The sequence below is a fragment of the Engystomops pustulosus genome, chromosome 11 (assembly GCF_040894005.1).
Source record: "Engystomops pustulosus chromosome 11, aEngPut4.maternal, whole genome shotgun sequence".
In the NCBI taxonomy this organism is placed as follows: Eukaryota; Metazoa; Chordata; class Amphibia; order Anura; family Leptodactylidae; genus Engystomops; species Engystomops pustulosus.
The window spans coordinates 73,748,439-73,774,072 of record NC_092421.1 but is presented as its reverse complement, the minus strand read 5'-3'; the positions used below and the strand labels follow the sequence as shown (position 1 = coordinate 73,774,072).

At 46.4% G+C, this 25,634-nt stretch overlaps 2 protein-coding genes across 11 annotated transcripts in view; one reads left to right on the top strand and one right to left on the bottom strand.

Annotated features, from left to right (window-relative positions):
• LOC140106403 (pancreatic triacylglycerol lipase-like) overlaps positions 1 to 23,382 on the bottom strand; it is a 77,582-nt gene extending 54,200 nt beyond the window's left edge. Inside the window, exons 1-6 of one of the 10 annotated variants that reach the window (XM_072130836.1) lie at positions 23,195 to 23,382; positions 20,843 to 20,928; positions 15,856 to 15,981; positions 4,742 to 4,907; positions 4,258 to 4,359; positions 2,019 to 2,121 (exon numbers count right to left, since the gene is read on the bottom strand). In XM_072130836.1, coding sequence (XP_071986937.1) covers positions 2,019 to 2,121; positions 4,258 to 4,359; positions 4,742 to 4,907; positions 15,856 to 15,981; positions 20,843 to 20,928; positions 23,195 to 23,273 — 662 coding nt within the window. In that variant the 5' untranslated portion in view covers positions 23,274 to 23,382. Of the gene's footprint in view, positions 1 to 2,018; positions 2,122 to 4,257; positions 4,360 to 4,741; positions 4,908 to 15,855; positions 15,982 to 20,456; positions 20,749 to 20,842; positions 20,969 to 23,159 lie in introns of those variants that run through there. The other 9 variants (XM_072130837.1, XM_072130838.1, XM_072130842.1 and 6 more) reach the window with 9 other exon arrangements.
• A 12-nt stretch (positions 23,383 to 23,394) lies between these two features.
• The window catches only part of GFRA1 (GDNF family receptor alpha 1), a 150,090-nt gene continuing 147,850 nt past the window's right edge, over positions 23,395 to 25,634 (top strand). The window contains exon 1 of the mRNA XM_072130847.1: positions 23,395 to 23,498. The gene's annotated coding sequence lies outside the window, so the exon portion shown is untranslated. The remainder of the gene's footprint in view (positions 23,499 to 25,634) is intronic.

The following is a 25,634-nucleotide window of genomic DNA, read 5'->3' as shown; positions in this document are numbered from 1 at the left end:
GACTGCACAAATCCATACATAAAACCTATACTGTGCACTAGAGTATTCCTACAGATGTCGGAGCATGACAATACGTTAACCCCTTGAACCACAATCTTACAGCACACAAACCCAGCGTCAATATTGATAAATACCCCCTATTGTGACTGCAGCTCTTGATGCGACTGTTGAATTCCAAATTGTGACTGCAGCTTTTTATGTGACTGTAGAAGACGAGGAGGAGATTTATCTTGACTTCTATCCCAGTTTTCATTTTAAAAAAATCACAAATCCGGGCAAAATCCACAAATGTTGCTACTTTTTGTGGCTTTTATACCCAATACACCAACGTTGTTATGGCAGGGCACAGAGTGGGTGGTTATTCAGATGGGTGCACAATGCAGCAGTCTTAATAAATCCCCCCATTGTGACAACTCTTTTAGTTTCTACAGTACAAGACCTCATGTACTCAAGCGGGCCACAAACCACAGGCTGTGTGCCTCTGTTTTGTCAATTGAAAGAGACCGTCCGGGCCGGAATAGGACCTGCTCTATCAGTGGTGATGCAGCAGGTTGGCACAATTAGAATGGGAAAGGGGGGGGTGGCATGTTAATAGAACATGCCTAATTGAAGGCTGTGTGGCCAGAAGCATGAAAAATAACATATTGTGACTGCAGCTCTCGATGTAACTGCAGTATAAAACACACTCTAAGCTACATCATGATTGTGTCAATGGTCCTGTTGTTCACCGTTTGCGACCCATGTGTCATCAGCAGGAGAGCGTTGCTCACGTGATGATGACAATAGAGAAACGCTGCATGGGCCACAAACTCAGGCAGGAATACGATCTGCTCTATAATTTGATTACATGGGGGAGTAGAAACTATTGCAGTGGGTGAACCCATAGAAAGATATGGAGACGTGCTAACTATTGAAATAACGGCTAGAATACATCTGAAATGTACGTTCATGTGCCCGCAGCCTAACATGTAACCTATGGTGACACTGTACTATAGGCTGATGACACTTAGCCGCATAGTGCTGATCTCAGAGCCCCATCTGACAGGAAGCTGACAATCCAGTTCTGAGCAGGAGTTTAGTCCCAGACGACTATTTCCCCGGCCTCCATATAAATTGCATCTTTCCATAAACTTCTAATTCAATATCTGACACTTAATCTTGCACCTCGCGATTGTCTGCTGTGTATATAAGCTCAGTAATTGAAGAATGGAGAAGTCACTTAGCCGCACATTTGAGTCTTCGATTGGCTCTGGAAGAGTAGATATAGGCAGCGAAACACAGTAATACAATTACTGTTATTACAGATGTGGAGTCTATACAGTCCTGAGGAATACACAGGAGGCCTCCAAAGGATTAAACCCATTAGACCGCTGCCTTTCGGGCCGAGCTACCAATCAATAGGGAACGAGATTTCTTCATTTAAGGATGGCCGCCCTCCTGCGCTAATGGATGAGAGTTCTCCTATACCACTACTGTCACTTGTAGGTCTATATCTACTCTGCAATTAATACCACTAGTATCCTTCTACTGCATAGTGGTTGTACCTTAGTACTGAGATTATATACAACACCCAGGTGACAGGTATATATCCTCTAGTCTACAAAGGGCAGAATGGCTTCTATCATTGCTTCTACCCTTTCATGATAGAAGGGGCCGGCCATGCTGTGTCCATACTTGAGATATTGAGCTCATTCCGCACATTGCTGCAGATTCTGCACTGCGATGGATGTGAGACATACATACAGTGGAATGAATTCTTGCTGTGGATCTATTCTCATCTATTGTCCAGCAGTTTTTTTTTTTTTTTTTAGTGTATAGTTGTAGGGGTGCAGAATGCAGATTATGTTCTGGAATTGCTCCACAGCAGATTTCATCTTCATAATTAAAATAAATTCATTAAAGGGGCTGTCCCACTGCTGTAAATGTGGATAACAACATGGAGAGATTCTGACCAGGGAGTCACCTGGAGGGACCGAAGATAGCAGCAGCACATACGTGGCAATACATCAGGGTCCTACCTCAGACACTCTCGATCACTCTGGGGCTTCTCTCTGATGGCCAGTTTTTCCGCTACCAGTCTTTTCGTGACCCCAGTGACTGCTATGATCTCCTTGTCCAGGCCTGAGATGCAAGAGACATACCATTATGGGATTATTCACTTGAGTTTCACAAGCGACACAAGGACTGGATAGAAATCCCCAGAATATTTATTCTTGATGACTCATGTTCTTCATTTACATGAGTGCAATCATCAGGGGATAACATGATGAGTGGTGTGGACAAATCACAGGAACACATCACTAATCTAGGGTCCGATCCCCTATAATGTATAGGGCAGCGGGCGTGTCATAATACTCTATCCATTCTATATAGCGCAGCAATAGAGTCTATGGGACTGCTGAGCATAGCCAAGGACAACACATGTCAGTGCTACATATGGTGAATGGAGCAGCAGAGTGCATATTTATTCAAGGGACCAATGGGAGTTCCATTCTCCCTGTGGTAGAAGCCCATCAATAATAATATATGGATAGGGTAGGAATAGTTATTTTATCCTCTTAAAGGAAACCTGTCACCAACTAACTCATTTTAACTAAAGACAGATTGCAGAAGCCCATCACAGCTGGATTACAAAGATGTCTCTGCCTTTTCTGTGCATTTGTATTGCAATATAATTGTGTGTTTTAACTTACCTTTCCCCCTGACAGAATCCTGTTCTGAGTCCCATGCTTGTTTTTCATGCATTTAAAGAAAAAAACATGAGACTTGTCTGTGCTGCTTACTTACTCCTCAACTGCCAGGTCCCACCTTTCTGCTCCTATACAGCTCAAAGGTGGGGGTTGAGAGCTGAGGAGTTTGCAGCACAGACAAGTCATGTTTTTTTTTTTAAATGCATCCATAACAAACCTGGGACTCAGAACAGGATCCTGTCAAAGGGCAAGGTAAGTTAAAGAACACAATTATATTGTAATACAAATGCACAGAAAAGGCAGAGACATCTTTGTAATCCAGCTGTGATGGGCTTCTGCAACCTGTCGTTAGTGAAAATGAGGTCCTTGGTGACAAGTTCCCTTTAACATCACATGACATTTAACATTACAGATCGAGAGCAAAACTCCCATAAAGTGCAATACTATAGTATTTTACATACTGCAACTAGGATTTACAATTTGTTACCTAATACAGCTCTATACACAGAAAAATTTAAAAAGTTGCAAATTTTGAAAGCAAGGGAGCAAAAAATGGAAATGCAAATACGGTGAAGGACATGGATAAACCTGGGACACTAACTTATAGATTCAGGCACCGTGACACTGGTAATCTTCTTATATTTGTTATCCATGGCCTTCTTACTTTTAATATTACCTTTTATAACTATGTCAGACTTTTATAATAGAGTCTGAAGGGCTCCTGGGGGTGTTACCAGAGCCCCTCAGTGTTTAAGCTTCATAGGCTTATACACTGCCTACCCCTCCCCTCCCGGGGGGGAAGGGTGATGAGGGAACAGAGGGAAAAGGGGATACAGGGTGGCAACCTGTGAATCTACAGCATGGCGGGGCACTGGTAACATTCTCAGGAGCCCCTCCCTCATTGAAGTTATTGGTGTCAGAATATGGCAAAATGAAGATTTTATTATTTTTGTACGTAAGGTTTTAATATTTTTTAAATCTATTAAAGCACAATAATACCTATATAAATGTGGTATCCACATGATCATACTGATCCAAAGCATAAAGGCAAGGTTTTGTTTGGAACGCTTAGTGAAAGACAGAGCCCACAAGAAAATGGTGCAAATGTTTTTTCTCGCCTCCCAATCTGCGCAGCAGATTCTACGGACGAGGGCGCGCAGCTACGAGGAGCTGCGCGCCGAAGATGGTGAGTAGGAGGGGAAAAGAGGCTACCGGGGCGTGGAGTAGCCGCGCCACGTAACCTCAGATGCGGCTACTCCACGCCCCAGTAGCCGCATAAAAAAATTTGCATACAAGGCTAATAAAACTTACTAAAAAAGTGCGGGGACGTGAGGATTAGCCCTTAATAGGGCTATCCTCACAACCCATTGATCCACCTACCACCCGATCTACCAATTTGTTACACAGAAAACAAGTCCTCATACCTCTCTGTAGATGAAAAAAATTAAAAAGTTATGGATTTTTGAAGGTGGGGACCAAAAAGCAGACAAAAAAAGGGCCATGTCATTAAGGGGTAAAGGATGTGACAGTCTCTGGGCTGAGCTTGTTGACTGCCATGCCACTTTACCTCTGAGAGTCTCTTGGAAGTCACTCAGCTTCCTCTGGAACATGTTCTTCTGCCGGTGAAGAGTGTTTAGATGGATGTTTTCAGCTCTCAGGGTTTCTATTTCTAGGGGAGAAATAATATAAAATGATGGTAATGATAGACAAACACAAGAGGCAGTTTCTAAGGAATTTGCAGTGAAAAATGTATATCTGACCATAAAAAGTACATTTATAGGTAAAAACTCCCAAAAAAGGAACAAGTGGATGGTGAAGTGATAGATGGGTGGGATTAATCAGGAGAACTACAGAGGGGTCTGGAGGAGAGGAGGACAGTGGAGTCGGGTGGAGGACAGTGGAGTCGGGTGGAGGAAAAGGACAAAGGAGTCTAGAGGAGGACATAAGGATATAGAGGTGTGAACATGGGTCATAGTTGTCTTACAGCAGCTTATCTTCCTCTACCAAAATCTGCATGTGCATAAATAGAGGGGTAAACCACAACCACTTACCACGTCCCAGCACCACAGCCTCCTCCTGCAGACTCTGACTTTCGGTCTTGGCACGCTCTCTAAGCAGATCCTTCCTGTTCACCATTATCCCATAATTATTATTAAAGTCCTGGACTTCATTCATGAATTTCTCCTCCTCTGCAGCCATGTCTTCCTTTATCTGTTGCTTATAACAATAAAACTGATCCTCTAAGAATGGAGACATGACTGTAGACATTATCAGCCTATAACTTCAGCACACAATAATGGGACAGAGGAGCCATACACCCATACAAGGCACACTCCAGACTCCTAGGCTCTGTTCCTATATGTCTTGTATTTCTGGATTATAATGGAAGCCACAATGCTGTGACGGGTCCATTACAGAGCAGACACTCGTACCACATTATGGGCTCAGTTGGAGTCTTCCATGTTCTGCTAAATAGTTCTGTATAGTGCATTGTTTCCTCACCTAAATGACAGATACCTCAGGGCCTCCATACAAGTCAAAAGGGGTGAGTTGGGTCCCACAGGTGGGAATGGATGGTATAAAGTCCTGTGTCGGGTGACATCTGCCTATCTGTTGCATCTCTGGTTGCAGCATGTGAAGGAGGAGCAGGTGTTTGTTATGCTCTGGGCTTGATCTAGCGGTTCTGTTATCGTCCACAGCTGCGTTAAAAGCGTCTCCCCGCTGTTGGTAATGGCTCTCAGCCTGAGGTAAGGTCAGGGGTCTCTAAGCTTCAGTCAGAGAAGTCTGTTCTTTTCAAGAATGCCGCAAATAAATCGATGTTTTACACAACAATCTCTAAGCCTTCCCCACCGACACTCAGCAGCTGAGCGCTAAGACCAGGGATTTATTTCTATTATGGTCTTTTAGAAATAACAGTAGTGAGTGAGGACACTGCACCAGCAAATGTAGAATACAGGCTACATAAACCGCGGGCAAATTAATCAGGTCATAAGTCGAAAAATGGGTATCATACCCAGGCAACAGGGCACAACAACAAAGACGGTGCAGTGAAGAAAATGTCATTGTATTACTAATGTTTCCTTGCACCTTGTTTAAATTATATACACATCTGATACAGAATATTCTGCCATTAAAGTGGGGGAGAACAAAGGTTAGAAGACCCTTTCCCAATCGATAAGAGTCTGATATTTCAGATTTATAGAGGTGACTATAACCTGCGGCTTCATACACACATTAAGGATTTGATGAGAATTTTGGTGCGAATACTAACACATTGCATCCAATGCATGTGAATGGGTTTTTTGTCATTCTGTTCACATATGTCCATAACGGCAATAAGACAGAGGTTTTTTATCTAATCTGATTCTGCAAACCATAGAATAGCCCCATGTAATTGTTAATCATTCTGCAGATCCAACGTCACATGAACTTCACATCTGAAGCAGAAATCTATGAGTCGGTTTGGGATCTCTGCCTGGGATTCTACTCCTGTACTTCATAAACTAAAATTTCCTGTAAAACCAAAGACAGCAGTGATTTTACCTGTATTTGTCCTCTAATATTGCCCATATTCTGTTTTAAAAAAACATGTGCTCTGTTTTTTACCTGTGCATAGTGGTGAATGGTTGGCAACTCCTATAAGGGCGATGCCACACGTGGCGTTTTTAACACGTTTTTGTCCCGTTTCTAAACAGTCTGTTAAAAAACCGATGCGTTTTTGACAGGTTTGACCAATTATCTTAATTAAAACTGGTCAAAAACGGATGCGTTTTCAAATCCCACGGACTGCACACATTGCACATGGGAGTCTATGTATCATAGAGAAATATTATGCAACAGTTCTTATAGTTTGCCACACAAACAATGAATCCTTGCATCATATTTATTTTCCATGACATGCGAGATAGTTTAATTAGCTACAAATTTTTCCTTAATAAAATTAGCCGGGGGGGCGTGGCCTGATGCCGACCTAGGAGGACGTGCACCGCGGAGCTCCCGGGACCTGGCACCCTATCACCCTTCCCAGGCAGCCATCCTTACCTGTACCCCCTCCAGTCTGCTCCCCGGTGCCGCGGGTACTTGCCCCCATACTCCGGTGGCGGTATCGCGGCGGTCACCGGCTCCGTGCGGTCCCCTCCAGCACTTCAGCTCCTGCGGCCTCCCACGTGTCCCGCGCGGCGGCGGGACCATAGCCGCCCGATATCGCGGCTGCACACCGGAGCGGTGTTGAATACCGGGGGAGGGAACCCCCCCCCCCGTGCTGTGCCGCCGACCCGCTGTGCTGCTGACCTGCCCTGTTAGGGGATCGTTGCAGCGCTCCAGCCAACCCTGTATCCGGCCGGAGGCGCCATCTTGCTGGTCTCCCCTGCGCTGCCTGAGGCCTAGGCGCGCAGGGTTAACCCTGTCACTGCCGGACTGCAGCCAGGAATAAGGTAGGGAAGTAATTCCCCTGCTGCTGCCCTCCTCTCACCTGGGGACCCCAAGCTGTGCAGCCCACCATACTCCCAGTGATCCCCTGCTCCTGGGTTTTGTTCTATATTAACCCTTGCAGTGCCGCTGTAATACTCCACGTGGGATTAGACTGTATCTCTGCTAATTACTGGACGCTAGGCTCCTCGATTGTTTATCACTGGCCCCCCTGTCCAGACGCCATGGGTAACCGGAGGAGGACGGCTAAATTGCAAAAAGCAGCGTCCGGGGTGTCTGCGCCTCCATCGGATGATGAATCCATCCATGAAGATCCTCCATTCCAGTCCCTGGAACCCCTGGATGCGCAGGAATGCTCCACATCACAAGCTGTCCTTGCACAGATTCAGTCAAACGCTGCCAAAAAGTTGGGGAGATTCTCCCGCACACAGCCCTGCTCTCCTCAGGGGTCCCCAAACTCTTCTCCCTCCCTCTTTGAAGGCTCCCAGAGCCCGCCGCAGCTTGTAAGTTATGAAGAGGGCGCTGATCCGCCTGACGTGGCCACTGAACTGGACCGCAAATTTGCAGAGGTGCTGGCGGCCATTAATGGGTGCCAATCCAAACTGGTTACCAAGGTGGATGAGCTGCGACAGGACTTTGTTCTTTTAAGACACGATGTTCACAAAGCCAAAGAGCGAATAACAGAAACTGAGCGCAGAATATCTGAAGTGGAGGATGTCCAGAGGCCTATGCCGACACAGATAAGAGAGCTTCAGCGCCAAATGTCTGCTTCCATCGACAGAGCGGACGACCTTGAAAACCGCCTGCGACGGAACAACGTCAGAGTGGTTGGTCTCCCCGAAAAAGTGGAGGGGACTGATCCGGTATCCTTTTTTGAAAATTGGCTCAAAAATATGCTGCCTGCAGATACCTTCTCCCCGTTCTTCACAGTGGAAAGGGCCCATCGTGTGCCATCCCGCCCTGGCCCTCCAGGGGGCAATCCAAGACCCTTCCTGGCCCGGCTGCTGCACTTTAGGGACAGGGACTCTATCCTCAGGGCTGTCCGTACCAAGGGAGAAATTCTCTATGCCAACAGCAGAGTGTCCTTCTACCCTGATTTCTCTGCATCCGTCAGGAAACAGCGAGCACAATTCACCGAGGTCCGTGCCCGTCTCCGTGACAAGGGGTATAAATACTCCATGATGTACCCTGCCATGCTCCGAATAGTGGATGGTCTGAAGACTCGATTCTTCACTTGCCCAACCGAAGCACTTCACTGGGCCGATGCAGCTCCACGGGCTCCAGCTGCAAGGCCCGCACCTCCTGAGTGACTGGACTCACATATCCTTTTATCTGATATGCAATGACAGTGCTGGACTTAGTCCTGAATAGTTATCCAGGGGTCCCAAATCACTGTTACAGTTTTCTAATATTTGTTTACACTTTACGTGCCTCACAAATGTACCCTGTGATTGATTTGTGATTTCTTCTTGGTCATCTTGACCGTGCGCCATTTATGGCACTCCATTCTCTCCCTCCCTCCCCCCCCCCTTCCCACCTCCCCCCCCTTCCCACCTCCCCCTACCATTACCTCCCCCTACCATTACCTCCTTGCGTCTTCCTCCTTCCCCCCCCCCCCCTCCCCTATTTCCTCTTGGTTCTCTCTAAATATGGCTGCCTAATAACCTCCTGATCATCTATTCATTAAGGGTTGAAGGTCCCGGGACAAATGGTGTAGGTTTGTCTTGAGTTAGGGACCACTGTTCTACTACTTGACTGTTAGTGGGTATAGGTCTACACTACTGCTGTTAGGGTGTTAGACAGGGGGTTTGTATTCTTGGGATTGTTAGTTCAGTTCTGTTATATTTGTTATGCTCACTGTTGTCTGTCTGTCTATGTCTTTGTGGTATGAAAGGATGAATGCTTGGTTGCTCACGTCTCCTTCCCCACACCCCTTTCCCTTCCGCTAAGATGTCTTCACTTAAGGTAATGAGCTGGAATGTGAGGGGACTTAACTCCAAATTCAAGAGGGCTCTGATGTTAGATGTCATTAAGCGTCAGGCCCCCCATATTGTATGTATCCAAGAGACACACCTCACGGGTCAGAAGGTCCTCTCTCTGAAGCGGGCCTGGGTGGCTAGAGGTTACCATTCCTCCTACTCTGTTTACGCCAGGGGAGTATCCATACTCATATCCAAAGCGCTTCCCATAGAGGTCATACAGGTAGCACCGGATCACTTTGGCCGTTATGTAGTCATACATTGTGCCTTGTGGGGTTTTACCTTTACTATTGCGTCTATTTATGTCCCACCTCCCTTTGATCCAGCAGTATTGCACCTAATATCCAGTAAGCTGGCTGCTATGCCTCCAAGCCCGTTACTCTGTATTGGTGACTTCAATGCAGTCCCTAACCCATCCTTGGATCGTACAAGTGGTCTTGACACAGGCTCGGTCCGTCTGAATGAGTGGCTCACCTCTCTAGACCTCGCCGATGTTTGGCGTAGTAAACACCCTCAAGAGAGAGAATATTCATTTTATTCCTCTGTTCATAAGAGCTTCTCTCGGATTGATCTGGCCTTTGTCTCCCCCGATATGATGCAGCACGTTGACCAGATATCCTATTGCCCGCGCAGTGCGTCAGACCACTCCGCCTTGTTCATTAGTCTCCTTATAGGCCCCCCCAGCGACTCCCGCTTATGGCGCCTGCACCCGGCTTGGCTCCTGTCCCCAGCGGTCCAGAGTACTGTTAGGGCTGCGCACAGCGAGTTCTGGGATGTACACTCAACCCATCCTGATCCTCTTCTAGTCTGGGACTCGTACAAGTCCTCGGTGCGGGGGGCATTCATGTCGGGGGTAGCTGGCCATAGGAAGTCCTTAAATGCCCAGGAGGAAAGGCTGACGGCTGTACTGGTGACTGCAGAAAAGGATTATCTAGAGAAACCTACTCCGGGGAATAAAAAGACTTGGGCTCAGGCGCAGAGGAATCATCTAGCTGTAGTGAAGGAGCGCACCAGCAAACGCCTGCTAGCCAGGGAAGCGTCCATCTTTGAATTTGGAGATAAAAACGGGAAGCTACTTGCGTATTTATCGCGGGCTGAACGCCCCTGTGCTTCCGTTCCCTCTATTGTTGATGGTAACGGAGCATTGATCACAGAACCCCGGGCCATTAACTTGGTATTTCATGACTACTATTCTTCTCTTTACAGCTCCAGATTGTCCGCCTCTTCCGTCGAGATCTCCGGATTCCTTGACAGTCTTCCACTTTGGAGGCTCACACAGGCACAGTCATCGGAGCTTGATGCTCCGCTCTCGGCAGAGGAGGTGGAACTGGCCATCCAATCGTTGCCCCCCGGTAAGACACCTGGACTTGATGGGCTGGGAGGTGAGTGGTACAGGGATAACTGTGAGACTCTGGTCCCCCTTCTCCTCAGCCTGTACTCCGATGCGCTTGATAGTGGTTCCCTCCCCGACTCCATGCGAGAGGCCCTTATTGTAGTTCTTCCTAAGCCTGGCAAGGATCCCCTGCTTCCTGACTCATACCGCCCAATTTCCCTCCTAAACTCAGATGTTAAAATACTAGCAAAAATTCTGGCAACAAGGCTTAATAAAGTAATATTATCATTGGTTCACCCAGACCAGACAGGTTTTATGCCTGGGAGGGGAACTGACATAAATATACAAAGACTACACCTGAACATAGCAGAGGCGGAGCGGTCTCCAGACCCAGGGTTTATATTATCCTTAGACAATTGTAAGGCGTTTGATTCTGTGGAGTGGCCCTATTTGTGGACCCTTTTGCCTAGAATGGGTTTTGGCCCTCGATTTACAGCATTGGTTAAGCTACTGTATAACGATCCCAAGGCTAGGGTGCGGACTAATCTTAACATCTCACCTACTCTCCCTATGGCTAGGGGCACTAGACAGGGTTGCCCACTATCTCCCCTCCTCTTTGCACTCGCCATTGAGCCCCTTGCTGTGGCGATCCGCCACTCTGAGGGCATTAAGGGCATAACTAGAGGTACTATTATTGAGAAGGTATCTCTCTATGCTGATGATACACTTGTATATCTTGGGGATGTGGGCCCCTCTCTGGAATCCCTTCTGTCCCTGATAGAACGTTATGGGGGGTTCTCAGGTCTTCGGGTTAACTGGGACAAATCGGCCCTCTTTCCCTTATCTGATGTAGGGGTACACTCCCTCCCCGTCCCAGTTCGGGTGGTGTCCACCTTTAAATATCTGGGAGTCCAGGTGTCACGCAAGGTCCAGGCATTTACGGAGTTAAACATTACACCCCTGATAGCTGCAACGGAATCGCGCCTAAAAGCCTGGTCCACTCTCCCCTTGTCTTTGTACGGGCGTATTAATATATTCAAAATGATTTTTCTCCCTAAGTTTCTGTACCTTTTCCATGCCTGCCCTATACTACTTCCTAAGAGTCTGTTTAAACGCTTGGACGGCATTCTCAGGTCCTTCTACTGGCAGAGTAGCGCCCCGCGATTCAGTCTAGCGCTGCTTCAGGCTCCCAAGTCTAGGGGTGGACTGGCTGCCCCGGATCTGTATCTTTATTACCTGGCTTCCCAGCTAGTATATGCCCAGTGGTGGATAGATATAGACATGGGTAATGCAGCTACTGCACTGGCTGGTGCCCTGGTAGGTTCCTACGAGGCCCTTACAAACCTGCTGTACAGGTATAAGTCCCCATCTGATACCCCACTTCCCCTACGTACGGTAGCGGTGTGCTGGCGTAGGGCACAATCCCTGGTAGAACCGAGCAGCTCTCCCCCTCTCTCGCCTAGGACTCCATTATGGCTCAATCCGTGGCTTTCTCACTTCCTCTCCCTCCCGGGCTGGACAATGTGGGGGGCAGCGGGGGTGAAATTTGTAGGCCAGCTCTTATCCCCGGAAACAGAATTACTCAGCTTTAACGAGATAAGGGAGAGACATACTGTACCCAATACGGCCAGCTTCCATTACACGCAACTGCGACACGCATTCAAAGCCCAATTCGGCTCCTTCAGCCTGACAGTGAAATTCTCCAAACTAGAGACTCTGATGAGTACCCCGGACCTCCCTAAGCCACTCACTCAGTGCTATGCTCTCCTACAAGAGCAAAAGTCCAGACCGTTTGATAGAGCCTGTGAACGCTGGAGACAGGATATCCCTGACCTGTCAGATGATGACTGGAGGGAGGTCGAACTGTCCTACTTCACATCTGTAGTGAGTGCGAGGGACTTCCTGATCCAATCTAAATTCCTCCATAGAGTATACTTCACCCCTGCTAGACTATTTCGCATGGGAGCAATGCCTAATGATCTTTGCTTTCGCTGTCAGGCTGAAGTCGGATCCTTCCTGCATTGTGTCTGGTCCTGCCCTAGGGTCCATGTCTTCTGGTCCGAAGTGCTGGAGTTCCTTAATTTATACTTTGATTTCCCACGCTTACTATCTCCCTCTGTGTGTCTCCTCGGCATCATAAACGAAGTTGTCAATGGCCACTATGACAAAATTTTCTTTAGGTTTGTCCTATACTACGCCCGAAAAGTGGTGGTGATGACCTGGAAGGACCAGGAGCCCCCTCCATTAAAAAGATGGATACTACTCATTAATAGTGTCATTCCCCACTACCGGTCCCTGTATACCAACAGGAAGTGTCCCCAGAAGTTTGACCGCATCTGGTCCAGATGGTGCGCGACTCCCCATACTGCCCTATAATCACATGTGATATATACTCCTCTCCATGATGAAGGAGACTGAGCGTGCTGGTGTGTGTGTGTGTGTGTGACTGATTGTCCCTGTGTCAATAGTTATTTGTGTTGTAACAAGATGTCTGGCTGCAGTATCCTGCTGTTATCTACTGTGTAATATCCCTCAGGTAGTTTTGAAACACAGTAAGATCCTGACTGTTACCATGGCTGTTATATAATAATCCTGTATTGGGGGGAAGGAAATATGTGACAGACAATCTTGATTTTTGGTTTTGTTTATTATGTTTGTATAAAAATTCAAAAACTGCAAAAATAAATACTTTTAAAAAAAATAAAATTAGCCGGTAAATGACTACAAATGTGAAAAAAAGACATTTTTGTCATTTTTCCGATTTTTTTTTTTTAATAATTAGTAAGACTGAATAAACTTTTACTAAAATAAATTATAAATATGTACAGCATCATAAAAGAAGGGTGTGGGTCCTGCACAGCCAATATGCACTGGTTGTTTTATAGACACAAAAATACCAGCAATTGTATACAAGAAGAAAGCGTGTCAAGACAACCAAACTATAAACAAAATATCAAACTTTATTTACACATATGCAATTTTGACAAACACTGACCAATTTAAAAACACTTAAAACGTGTAACAAGTACACAAAACAGGACTCAATGGGATGAAAAGTATCCAAGTCATCCCAAGTAAACCACCCTGGCTACAACAAATCTTATCTGGTGTTGATGAATGTACAATAAGAGCTCCCAAAGGGAATCAGCTATATAAGGTGCATGGTAACACAACAGTATAGTAAACTTGTCCTACATAACAATCATAAGAAATAAGGCACTGTGTATCACCCATATATATACAAAATCATGGTAATTTACCAGACAACACCAGAGACAGCCAGGGGGTCGTGATGCCCCACGCGTTCCGTCACCTAAAGTGACTTCATCAGGGGAGAGCTGATTCCCTTTGGGAGCTCTTATTGCACATTCATCAACACCAGATAAGATTTGTTGTAGCCAGGGTGGTTTTCTTGGGATGACTTGGATACTTTTCATCCCATTGAGTCCTGTTTTGTGTACTTGTTACACGTTTTAAGTGTTTTTAAATTGGTCAGTGTTTGTCAAAATTGCATATGTGTAAATAAAGTTTGATATTTTGTTTATAGTTTGGTTGTATGTACAGCATCATGCCATCACCCCAAGTTCAGCTACAAATGCAGAGGGTGCATGTACTTCTGCTAATCTGCAAACTCTAAGCTAATTCTTTCCTGCAGCCTCCTCTACATTCTGACTTCAGCTGACAAGCTGGAGGGGGGCAGACTTCAAATGCCAATATCTCACACAGAACCTTCACAGAACCGGAGATATCCACTCTTAAAGTTACAATTGGAACTCTTGGAAATAGAAAGCTGTTTTTATAACAATTTTTTACTACAACTTTACTCTGGTTCTATGAATCATCTGATTTAATATGACACCAGAACAGTGTTTCTAGGTACCAGGGTCCAGGAGATATATCCATTTGAATATCGTCACTGTCATGACTTTTATAAACGTCCTTTCTGCACAGGGCATGTGCAAGTAGGACGTATATAGCCGTATGGGTTAAGCTTTGGGAAAAAGAGTATATACAAAGCAAGATAAGATGTTACTCCACAGCATTCAAAGTGACATTTACTTGTAACTAGCAGTGAAACACCTTTATTACCTGCCCCAATTTTATCTATTTTTATCATCTAATACATATATATATATGCTAAAACATAAAACCAGCATCGTTATTGCTGCTAATGTATAGTAAGAGGTACTTTTGACCTTGTATATGACATTTTATACTTTTAATCTTTTTTAGTTGTAATGCAATTTTATTTCTTCATTCTCCGGAATATGTTCCGTTTTTTACTAATAGGTTTTTTTTGCCAGGAACAGGGAAAAAGTTGACTTAAAATGGACATTCTGCCGCAAACCTACCTCTGGCTAATGCTCCAAATGTATAAGACCTTATTCAAAAGGCAGTAAAGAGGCACAAATGCCACCACGACCATAAGTCTAATTACTAGAAGGTTCAGATGTTAGCACAAAACACAATGTTAACACAATGCAATTGGGCAAATCTCTTCACCACTGTTGCAATGTAAACGGCACATATGAACGCACCCTTAGCACCACAAGTTCCTGGTTGAGTATTCTGTAGTAGGGATGGGATTTGCAGGCATAATATTTGCAGAATAGAGATGAGCGAGTATACTCGTCCGAGTATACTGCTCGGTCGAGTATTAGCATACTCGGACCAGCTCGTTACTCGGACGAGTATCTCACCGGCTCGAGTTCAAGCATTAAATTAATAAAAGACAGTGAAGAACAGTGTTTACGCTGTTCTTCAACACATTACACATGTTTACAGTTTTCCTTGTAAGAACACATTGAAATAACACTATTCTTCACTTTGCAGGTGTTTGCGCGTGTCTCCCGCTAAGTTCGGAGATGTGCACGAACACCTGCAAAGTGAAGAATAGTGTTTTTTCAATGTATTCTTGCAAGAAAAAGATCTGGAAACATGTGTAATGTGTTCTGTAACACTGTTCTTTTAATGTGTTCTGTCAGTGAAAAAATGCTCGGGTCTCCCATTGACTTTAATGGGACTCGTTATTCGGTACGAGCACTCGAGCATCGGGAAAAGTTTGTACCGAATAACGAGCACCCGAGCATTTTAGTGCTCGCTCATCTCTAATGCAGAAATATTTGGCATATGGAAATTTACAGCATTAGTAATGTATTACAATATAATGAAGGGGATTTTGATAAATGCTATTAGCACAATGCGGCTGCAGTAATCTTCTGCCACTGTTCCACATTACAGAGCAGATCAGTGACGGACACGAGTCTCAGATTACCAAGGATTGAAGGGATTTTGCTTAATATGTAATTTGAGAAATAATTAACATTTTGTTTTGTGATGGCAGAAGCCCCTGACATCTCCCCTGCCACCGCTGCAGTCATATCTAATCACACAAAATACATCACTTCAAACAGCCTGTACCTACAAGATTAGAAAGCAGATCCTGATTTTCTCTAAGAAGCTCCATCTCCTGCGTCTTCAGACCTTCCTGACGGTTTTTCAACAGATCTACCTGGAATCCTCTCTCTAACATGATGGCAACCTGAGAAGACTCAGTAACAAAGTGGTTTTATGCAATGCTGGGCATACATATAACAGTATCCTTGTCCTGATCTAGCAATATACTCCAGAGCTGCACTCACTATTCTGCTGCTGGTGTAGTCACTGTGTACATGCATGACATTACTTATCCTGTACTGATCCGGAGTTACATCCTGTATTATACTCCAGAGCTGCACTCACTATTCTGCTGCTGGTGCAGTCACTGTGTACATACATGACATTACTTATCCTGTACTGATCCTGAGTTACACCCTGTATTATACTCCAGAGCTGCACTCACTATTCTGCTGCTGGTGCAGTCACTGTGTACATACATGACATTACTTATCCTGTACTGATCCTGAGTTACACCCTGTATTATACCCCAGAGCTGCACTCACTATTCTGCTGCCGGTGCAGTCACTGTGTACATACATGACATTACTTATCCTGTACTGATCCTGAGTTACATCCTGTATTATACTCCAGAGCTGCACTCACTAATCTGCTGCTGGTGCAGTCACTGTGTACATACATGACACTACTTATCCTGAGTTACATCCTGTTTTATATTCCAGAGCTGCACTCACTATTCTAATGGTGCAGTCATTGGGGCAGATTTACTTACCCGGTCCATTCGCGATCCAGCGACGCGTTCTTTGCGGTGGATTCGGATCTTCCGGCGAACCACTAAGGCAGTTCCTCCAACGTCCACCAGGTGTCGCTGCTGTGCTGAAGTCCGCCGGAGTTCACGATCCATTGGTGGGTGCAGGTAAGCGAGTGTCCAGCAACACTTTTTTTTTTTTTTTTTAAATGCAGGCGGTTTCTCTGAATCCGGCGGGTTTTCGTTCGGCCATGCCCCCCGATTTCCATCGTGTGCACGCCGGCGCAGATGCGCCGCAATCCGATTTTTGCGCAATCCGCGTGCGCAAACATCCCAGGGCAATTCAGGAAAAATCGGCGCAAATCGGAAATATTCGGGTAACACGTCGGGAAACCGCGAATCAGGCCCTTAGTAAATGACCCCCATTGTGTACATACAAAAGCTTCTCGATAAATTAGAATTTCAGCAAATAGTTGTACTTTTCATTACAGAGTGAACTTTTTCAAGTGTTTATTTATATTACCGTTGACGATTTTGGCTACAGCCAAGGAAAGTGAGTGACACATGAATATGACGACACTTGTAGCCAGAGGTCGCACTAACATTTTTCCAGAAGGGTAAAAATACTCCTCTCAACATTTTTGAGGAGTATTTTTACCCGAGGAGGAGTATGCGGTAATACACATAGCACACTCACACAACACACACACTCACCGCACACAACACACACACTCCCCACTCGCAGCACAGCACAGCACACGCTCACAGCAGAGCACACGCTCACAGCAGAGCACACGCTCACAGCAGAGCACACGCTCACAGCAGAGCACACGCTCACAGCAGAGCACACGCTCACAGCAGAGCACACGCTCACAGCAGAGCACACGCTCACAGCAGAGCACACGCTCACAGCAGAGCACACAACACCGCATACACTCCACACTCACAGCACACACTCCACACACTACACTCACAACACTGCACACACTACACTCACAACACTGCACACACTCACAACACTGCACACACTCACAACACTGCACACACTCACAACACTGCACACACTCACAACACTGCACACACTACACTCACCCGGCACTGCTCTTAGGCCCCGTCGATCACAAACGCAGGCAGCTGCGGGCAGGTAGAGATGGAGCAGGACGGGGAGCAGCAGCTTCGTGGCCCACATGCAGTGGCGTAACTAGAAGAGGCTGGGCCCCATAACAAACTTCTGCATGGGGCCCCCTTCCCCTTAGGGCGACGTGTGCACGGCGGGCACACGGGACAGGAGGAGGGGGTGAGCGCTGCTTACCCCTTCATACATACAGCATGTACACACATACAGTATATACAGACATGCTGCATACACAAAACAAATACGCATACGTACAGCATAAACACACACATCATATTCATACACTCACAATGTAAACACACCATATACACTCACAGCGCAACTGCACACACATAAACAAACAGCACTCACACAGCATATTCATACACTCACAGTGCACACACACCATACAATCACACAGCATATTCATACTCACAGTGCACACACACCCGCACACAGCATATTCATACACTCACAGTGCACACACACCCGCACACACCATACACCCACAGTGCACACACACCCGCACACACCATACACCCACACAGCATATTCATACACTGACAGTGCACACACACCCGCACACACCATACACCCACACAGCATATTCATACACTGACAGTGCACACACCCCCGCACACACCATACACCCACACAGCATATTCATACACTGACAGTGCACACACCCCCGCACACACCATACACCCACACAGCATATTCATACACTCACACAGCATATTCATACACTCACAGTGCACACACACCCGCACACACCATACACTCACACAGCATATTCATACTCACAGTGCACACACACCCGCACACACCATACACCCACACAGCATATTCATACACTCACAGTGCACACACACACAGCATATTCATACACTCACAGTGCACACACACCCGCACACACCATACACCCACACAGCATATTCATACACTCACAGTGCACACACACCCGCACACACCATACACCCACACAGCATATTCATACACTCACAGTGCACACACACCCGCACACACCATACACCCACACAGCATATTCATACACTCACAGTGCACACACACCCGCACACACCATACACCCACAAAGCATATTCATACACTCACAGTGCACACACACCCGCACATACCATACACCCACACAGCATATTCATACACTCACAGTGCACACACACCCGCACACACCATACACCCACACAGCATATTCATACACTCACAGTGCACACACACCCGCACACACCATACACCCACACAGCATATTCATACACTCACAGTGCACACACACCCGCACACACCATACACCCACACAGCATATTCATACACTCACAGTGCACACACACCCGCACACACCATACACCCACACAGCATATTCATACACTCACAGTGCACACACACCCGCACACACCATACACCCACACAGCATATTCATACACTCACAGTGCACACACACCCGCACACACCATACACCCACACAGCATATTCATACACTCACAGTGCACACACACCCGCACACACCATACACCCACACAGCATATTCATACACTCACAGTGCACACACACCCGCACACACCATACACCCACACAGCATATTCATACACTCACAGTGCACACACACCCGCACACACCATACACCCACACAGCATATTCATACACTCACAGTGCACACACACCATACACCCACACAGCATATTCATACACTCACAGTGCACACACACCCGCACACACCATACACCCACACAGCATATTCATACACTCACAGTGCACACACACCCGCACACACCATACACCCACACAGCATATTCATACACTCACAGTGCACACACACCCGCACACACCATACACCCACACAGCATATTCATACACTCACAGTGCACACACACCCGCACACACCATACACCCACACAGCATATTCATACACTCACAGTGCACACACACCCGCACACACCATACACCCACACAGCATATTCATACACTCACAGTGCACACACACCCGCACACACCATACACTCACAGGGCACACACACACACCATATACACAACACAGCACACACACACACACACACCACAGCACATACATAGAGGGACTTACAGTCGGCTGTCTTTCGCATTCGGGCGGAGGAGTAGAGGAACCGGAGAGCCGGGAAGCAGAGAAGCCGAGGAGCCGAGCAGCGGACGAGGGGGGAGGGGGTCAGGGGAGAGCTGGGGAAAGAGCGGCATTAGTGACAGCACCGCCCCCCCCCCCCCCTTCTGATGGGTCCAGTCTCAATGGCGACCGCGGACGGTACGCCACTGCCCACATGTCTCCCCTGGGGCGGGTGCTCTCACTCCGGCCCGCCCCCAGTCACGTGTCCCGCTGAGCGGTCCAGCGCGCGCTGTGATCGCGCTACTGACATTTAACTCATTTGCAGCGTGCGCTGAACCGCTCAGCCTGCGCGCTACAGAGAATAATTGCCAAGCGTAACTTTACGCATGGCAATTATTTTGGGGGGTAATGGCGCCTCATCACGCGTCTATGACGCGTGGTGAGGCGTTAATGCGACCTCTGCTTGTAGCCCATGTCCTGGATAAGTCTGTGTGCGGAAGCTCCAGCAGAAGTCCACTTCTTGCGAATGGCCCTTTCTTAACAATCCTATCAAGGCTGCCATTATCCCGGCTACTTGTGCACCTTTTTCTACATTTTTTCCTTCCACTCTTTTCAATAATATGTTGTGCTACAGCACTGTGTGAACAGCTTCTTCAGCAGGGTCCTTTTGTGTCTTACCCTCCTTTTGGAGTGTCAGTGACTGTCTTCTAGACATATGTCAAGTCAGCAGTCTTCCCCATGATTGTATCGCCTACTGAAACAGACTATGGGACCTTTTAAAAAGCCTTAGGAAGCAGGTGTTTTGGGTTAATTATTGTAATTTTCTAAGTTAATGACTCCTGGGTTTCCCTTGGCTGTAGCCATAATTATCAACATTAACAGAAATAAAGTTCACTCTGTTTGTAATGATTTTGATACGATATATGAGTATATATATTTTTTGAATTACTGAAAAAAAAAGACTTTTTGCTGATATTCTAATTTTTTGAGACGCTCCTGTATCTGCACATGTAACATGCAGGTTCATAGTGCTGGAGGAAACAGACTGATCGCATGTTCCTCACCTTCTCCTCTTGTGTCCTCGTTGCTCCTTGTAGCTCCTGTTTTACCTCCGCGATTCGCTCATGGCAGATGTTGATTTTTGATTTTACTTAACAAAGAGAAAAGATTAGATACAGTATAAGCTGGAACTAGGGGGATGAGAAGACAAATAATGGCTTAGTTAACTAGGGGAATTAGAAGAGAAATACAGGCAGGTTACATACAAGATTGGTTCTTTAGGTTTGTTCTTAAGTTGAATTTGTATGTAAGTTGGAACAATATTATATAATTGTAACTTGTAAATTTGTTTTGCCCCATGACAAATGTTTTTTCAAAATTTAGTGCTGGGATGTGCCGTCATGGGAATAAGGATTATCAATGAAACTTGTATACAGACACCTTACAGCTGATCATTGCAGCCTAGAACTAAAGTAAAGCATCCAGAGAGCTTCACCAGAGGTCACAGTAATAAGAGAAGTCAGTCTGTAACAAGGGGGCTGTCCTTAAGTCGGAGACAGCCTCTAATGGCTCTGTTAATAGCTTAGTTAATATTTCTATAATACAGGCAGTCCCCGGGTTACATACAAGATAGGGTCTGGAGGTTTGTTCTTAAGTTGAATTTGTATGTAAGTCGAAACTGTATATTTTATAATGGAAGTTCTAGACAATTTTTTTTCTTTTGCCCCAGTGACAATTGGAGTTTCAACATTTTTGGTGTAATTGGACCAAGAATTATCAATAAAGCTTCATTACAGACATCTTACAGCTGATCATTGCAGTCTGGGACTATAGAAAATCATCCAGGGAGCTTCACCAGAGGTCACAGTGGGCAGAGGGGTCCGTCTGTAACTATGGGTTGTCTGTAAGTCGGGTGTCCTTAAGTAGGGGACCGCCTGTACTTGATGTCTAAAAATTATAAATAAAACACTATTCTTAATAGAATACTTGTGTGTATAATCAGAAATGATATTATTTTAAAAACTTTTTCAGTCTTACAGTGACCATCACTAAGTGATAGGAGCTAAAACTAAGAAAAATTGTAAAGTACAGGGGTACTGAGCCGGACGACACTCCCCCACCACGCCCCTTCGGAAGGCTGTCATGGTGACGGATTACCGATGGCCTATGGAGTGAGAGGGGTGGTCCGGGGATGAGGTAGCACCTTGGACCGCCCCCACATGAATACGCCGGAGCGCAGAAGTGTCTGTTATCGTTATCACAGGTTTCCGATAACGTTAGGAGTGTAACACTGATGGGACTGTTGTAGCTCCTAGTGCCATTTTAAGGGTGACAGGTCCTCTTTAAGAAGGGCTGCATGAAAAACTGCATCTGAAAAACTGAACGTGTGACCACACCCTAAACCAGTTTTCTATCCAATTGTAAATGATTCCTTCCAAACTGCTAGACCTTATTTTACCCATCAGGCTTCTATGAGGGACAGTGTTGAATGCCTTTGCAAAATGGAAGAAAACAATGGGGCTTATTTACTAAGGGTCACACTTTTGTCGGACTATGCACTGTTTTCAGGGGTTACACGGCAGTGATAGGTATTTAACAGATGTCTGTGCTGGCATTATGTCTATTGTATTTTGGCGGATTGGGGAGCGTGCTGTCGGAGGATCCGACTGTGCGTGGGATTTAAATTTCAAATAGTTTCACAAGATCAAGCACTTAGGGTGATGCCACACAAGGCGTATTGAATCCGTTTTGAAACTGTTTGGAATCCATTTTTGGCCCGTTTTTAAGCAAAAAGCATGTGTTTTGCTTAAAAAACGGGCCAAAAACAGATTCAAAACGCCATGTGTGGCATCACCCTTTCATGCACCGGGAAGAAGAAGGTGAACTGATATCGGGTGCACAGCAGACAATGCACTTTCAGGGAACTTGGGTAAGTAAATGTACCCCAATATACACAGCAGCTCCTTTATTTCATGGACAAATCCTTGTACAATTGTCACATGTTGATCAGGGGGCAGTGTGGACACCAGGACCCCAATTAGTAATCAGTGGATGACAGAGAGAGGAGGTTATATGGAAATCTACTTTCTTTATATCAAAAATGTGTAAATATAAGAGCAAAAATAAAAATAATATATACTAGATTTTATGAATTGTTTTTCTTATCATTTTTATAAATCTCATATAACATAATAAAGGGATTAAACTAAGCCATCATTTATCTTCTAAATCCAGTAGTGTTCATTTTATACTAAAACAATATGTATTCTAGGTAGCAGGACAAGAAGGTGGTAGAATGGGCTGCAGGGGGCACAGCTAGGGCCACTTCAATACTACTACATGGAGGATGACCCAGGCCTCCACAACATATAGGTAACATACAGTGTACACCGACTACTATGGAGACGAGCATTCACCCTCCTGGAGGAGCCTGCGTCTTTCCTGTGCCTGCTGCTGTGTGTGCACGATGTGCTGGTACAGGGCGTCCACGCTCATGCTGAGGGCCGGTAACTCTGTGGTAAGGACACCGCAAGCGGATCGCTTCTGAGGCGCGCGGGGGATTCTGGGAGCGATGATTCCCGCGCTTCAGCCTGTCTGTCTCCCCCCAGGACACTCCCACAATCCCCCGCGCCGCCTCCTGAGGTGAAGTTCCCGCCCTGCGCGGAGCCTTCCAGCTCTGGGATCACTGAGGGAGGACTACATGTCCCAGCCTGACCATAGGTGAGGAGCTGTACACGGAGTATAAGTGCACAGGAGGTATTACATATGGAATATATGGAGGTATATACTGTACAGGGTACTGTATATATTATATACATTACGGGAGGATTTATATACTGTTCAGTGTACTGAGGAGAGACCGGGCCCCATAGCAGACTTTTGAATGGGGCCCCCTTTTCCAGCTTTACAATATGCATATTACACTCACCTATATACACACATTTCTATAATAATATACATAAGCATACAGCTCTTCACTCCTGCACACATCACATATACACACACATAGGCTGCATTCACACGAACATATGGGGGGCATATATACGGCTGACGTATATATGCCATATATACCTCCCCCATAGATGGCAATGGGTCCACGGCGCCGTATGGGAGCAGTACGTTGCAGGACACGTGCGACACCGTGCCGCTCCGTAGAAATATGGGCTCACCTCCTCCTCTCCCCAGCACCGACATGTGCCCGCCGTACTACGGTATGACGGGCACACATTGGGGGTCATTTACTAAGGGCCCGATTCGCGTTTTCCCGACGTGTTACCCGAATATTTCCGATTTGCGCCGATTGTACCTGAATTGCCCCGGGTTTTTGGCGCACACGATTGGAATTTGGCGCATCGGCGCCGGTATGCACGCAACGGAAATCGGGGGGGAGCGTGGCCGAACGAAAACCCGACGTATTCGGAAAAACCGCCGCATTTAAAAAAAAAATTGTGTCGCGAAAATTTCACTCACCTTCATCCTGGATAGGCCGGTGTATTTCGAGGCATTTCAGCGGACTTCAGCGCAGCAGCGCCACCTGGTGGACGTCGGAGGAACTGCTTTGATGAATCCCGGCCGGACCCGAATCCAGTGCAGAGAACGCGCCGCTGGATCGCGAACGGACCGTAAGTAAATCTGCCCCATTGTGTGAATGTAGCCATAGAATGCCATATACAGACATACAGCGTATACATACAGTGTGCATATACACAACACAGATACATCACATATATGTTATGTACAGATTATGCTGTACCATGTGTAGCATAGTATGTATATAATGGTGCACATCCTACTTTCTTTAGTGTCAGGTTGGGTGACAAGGCCCCCTCACACTGTGGGGCCCATAGTGGCTGCTATCACAAGTGTGTTCTGTTTTAAAGTTGCACCAAAAGAAAGTTGTTGTACTGTGTCGGAGCAGTGCAGGGGGCACCAGGTTCATGAAGAATGTGAGCATGTGACTATGCATGCACTGCCTGTGGATAGCTCTGGGGCCCTGATCAGAATTCAGAGCTGCCATTTCCCGACGTGTTACCCGAATATTTCCGATTTGCGCCGATTGTACCTGAATTGCCCCGGGTTTTTGGCGCACACGATCGGAATTTGGCGCATCGGCGCCGGTATGCACGCAACGGAAATGGGGGGGGCGTGGCCGAACGAAAACCCGACGTATTCGGAAAAACCGCCGCATTTAAAAAAAAAATTGTGTCGCGAAAATTTCACTCACCTTCATCCTGGATAGGCCGGTGTATTTCGAGGCATTTCAGCGGACTTCAGCGCAGCAGCGCCACCTGGTGGACGTCGGAGGAACTGCTTTGATGAATCCCGGCCGGACCCGAATCCAGTGCAGAGAACGCGCCGCTGGATCGCGAACGGACCGTAAGTAAATCTGCCCCATTGTGTGAATGTAGCCATAGAATGCCATATACAGACATACAGCGTATACATACAGTGTGCATATACACAACACAGATACATCACAGATTATGCTGTACCATGTGTAGCATAGTATGTATATAATGGTGCACATCCTACTTTCTTTAGTGTCAGGTTGGGTGACAAGGCCCCCTGACACTGTGGGGCCCATAGTGGCTGCTATCACAAGTGTGTTCTGTGTTAAAGTTGCACCAAAAGAAAGTTGTTGTACTGTGTCGGAGCAGTGCAGGGGGCACCAGGTTCATGAAGAATGTGAGCATGTGACTATGCATGCACTGCCTGTGGATAGCTCTGGGGCCCTGATCAGAATTCAGAGCTGCCATTTCAACCATCAGTGCCCCCCGAAGAGGACGTGCAGGGGGCGATCATGGGAAAGAGACCCGCAAAAGGACATTTAACTTCAGAGCATTTAACATGTTAAAC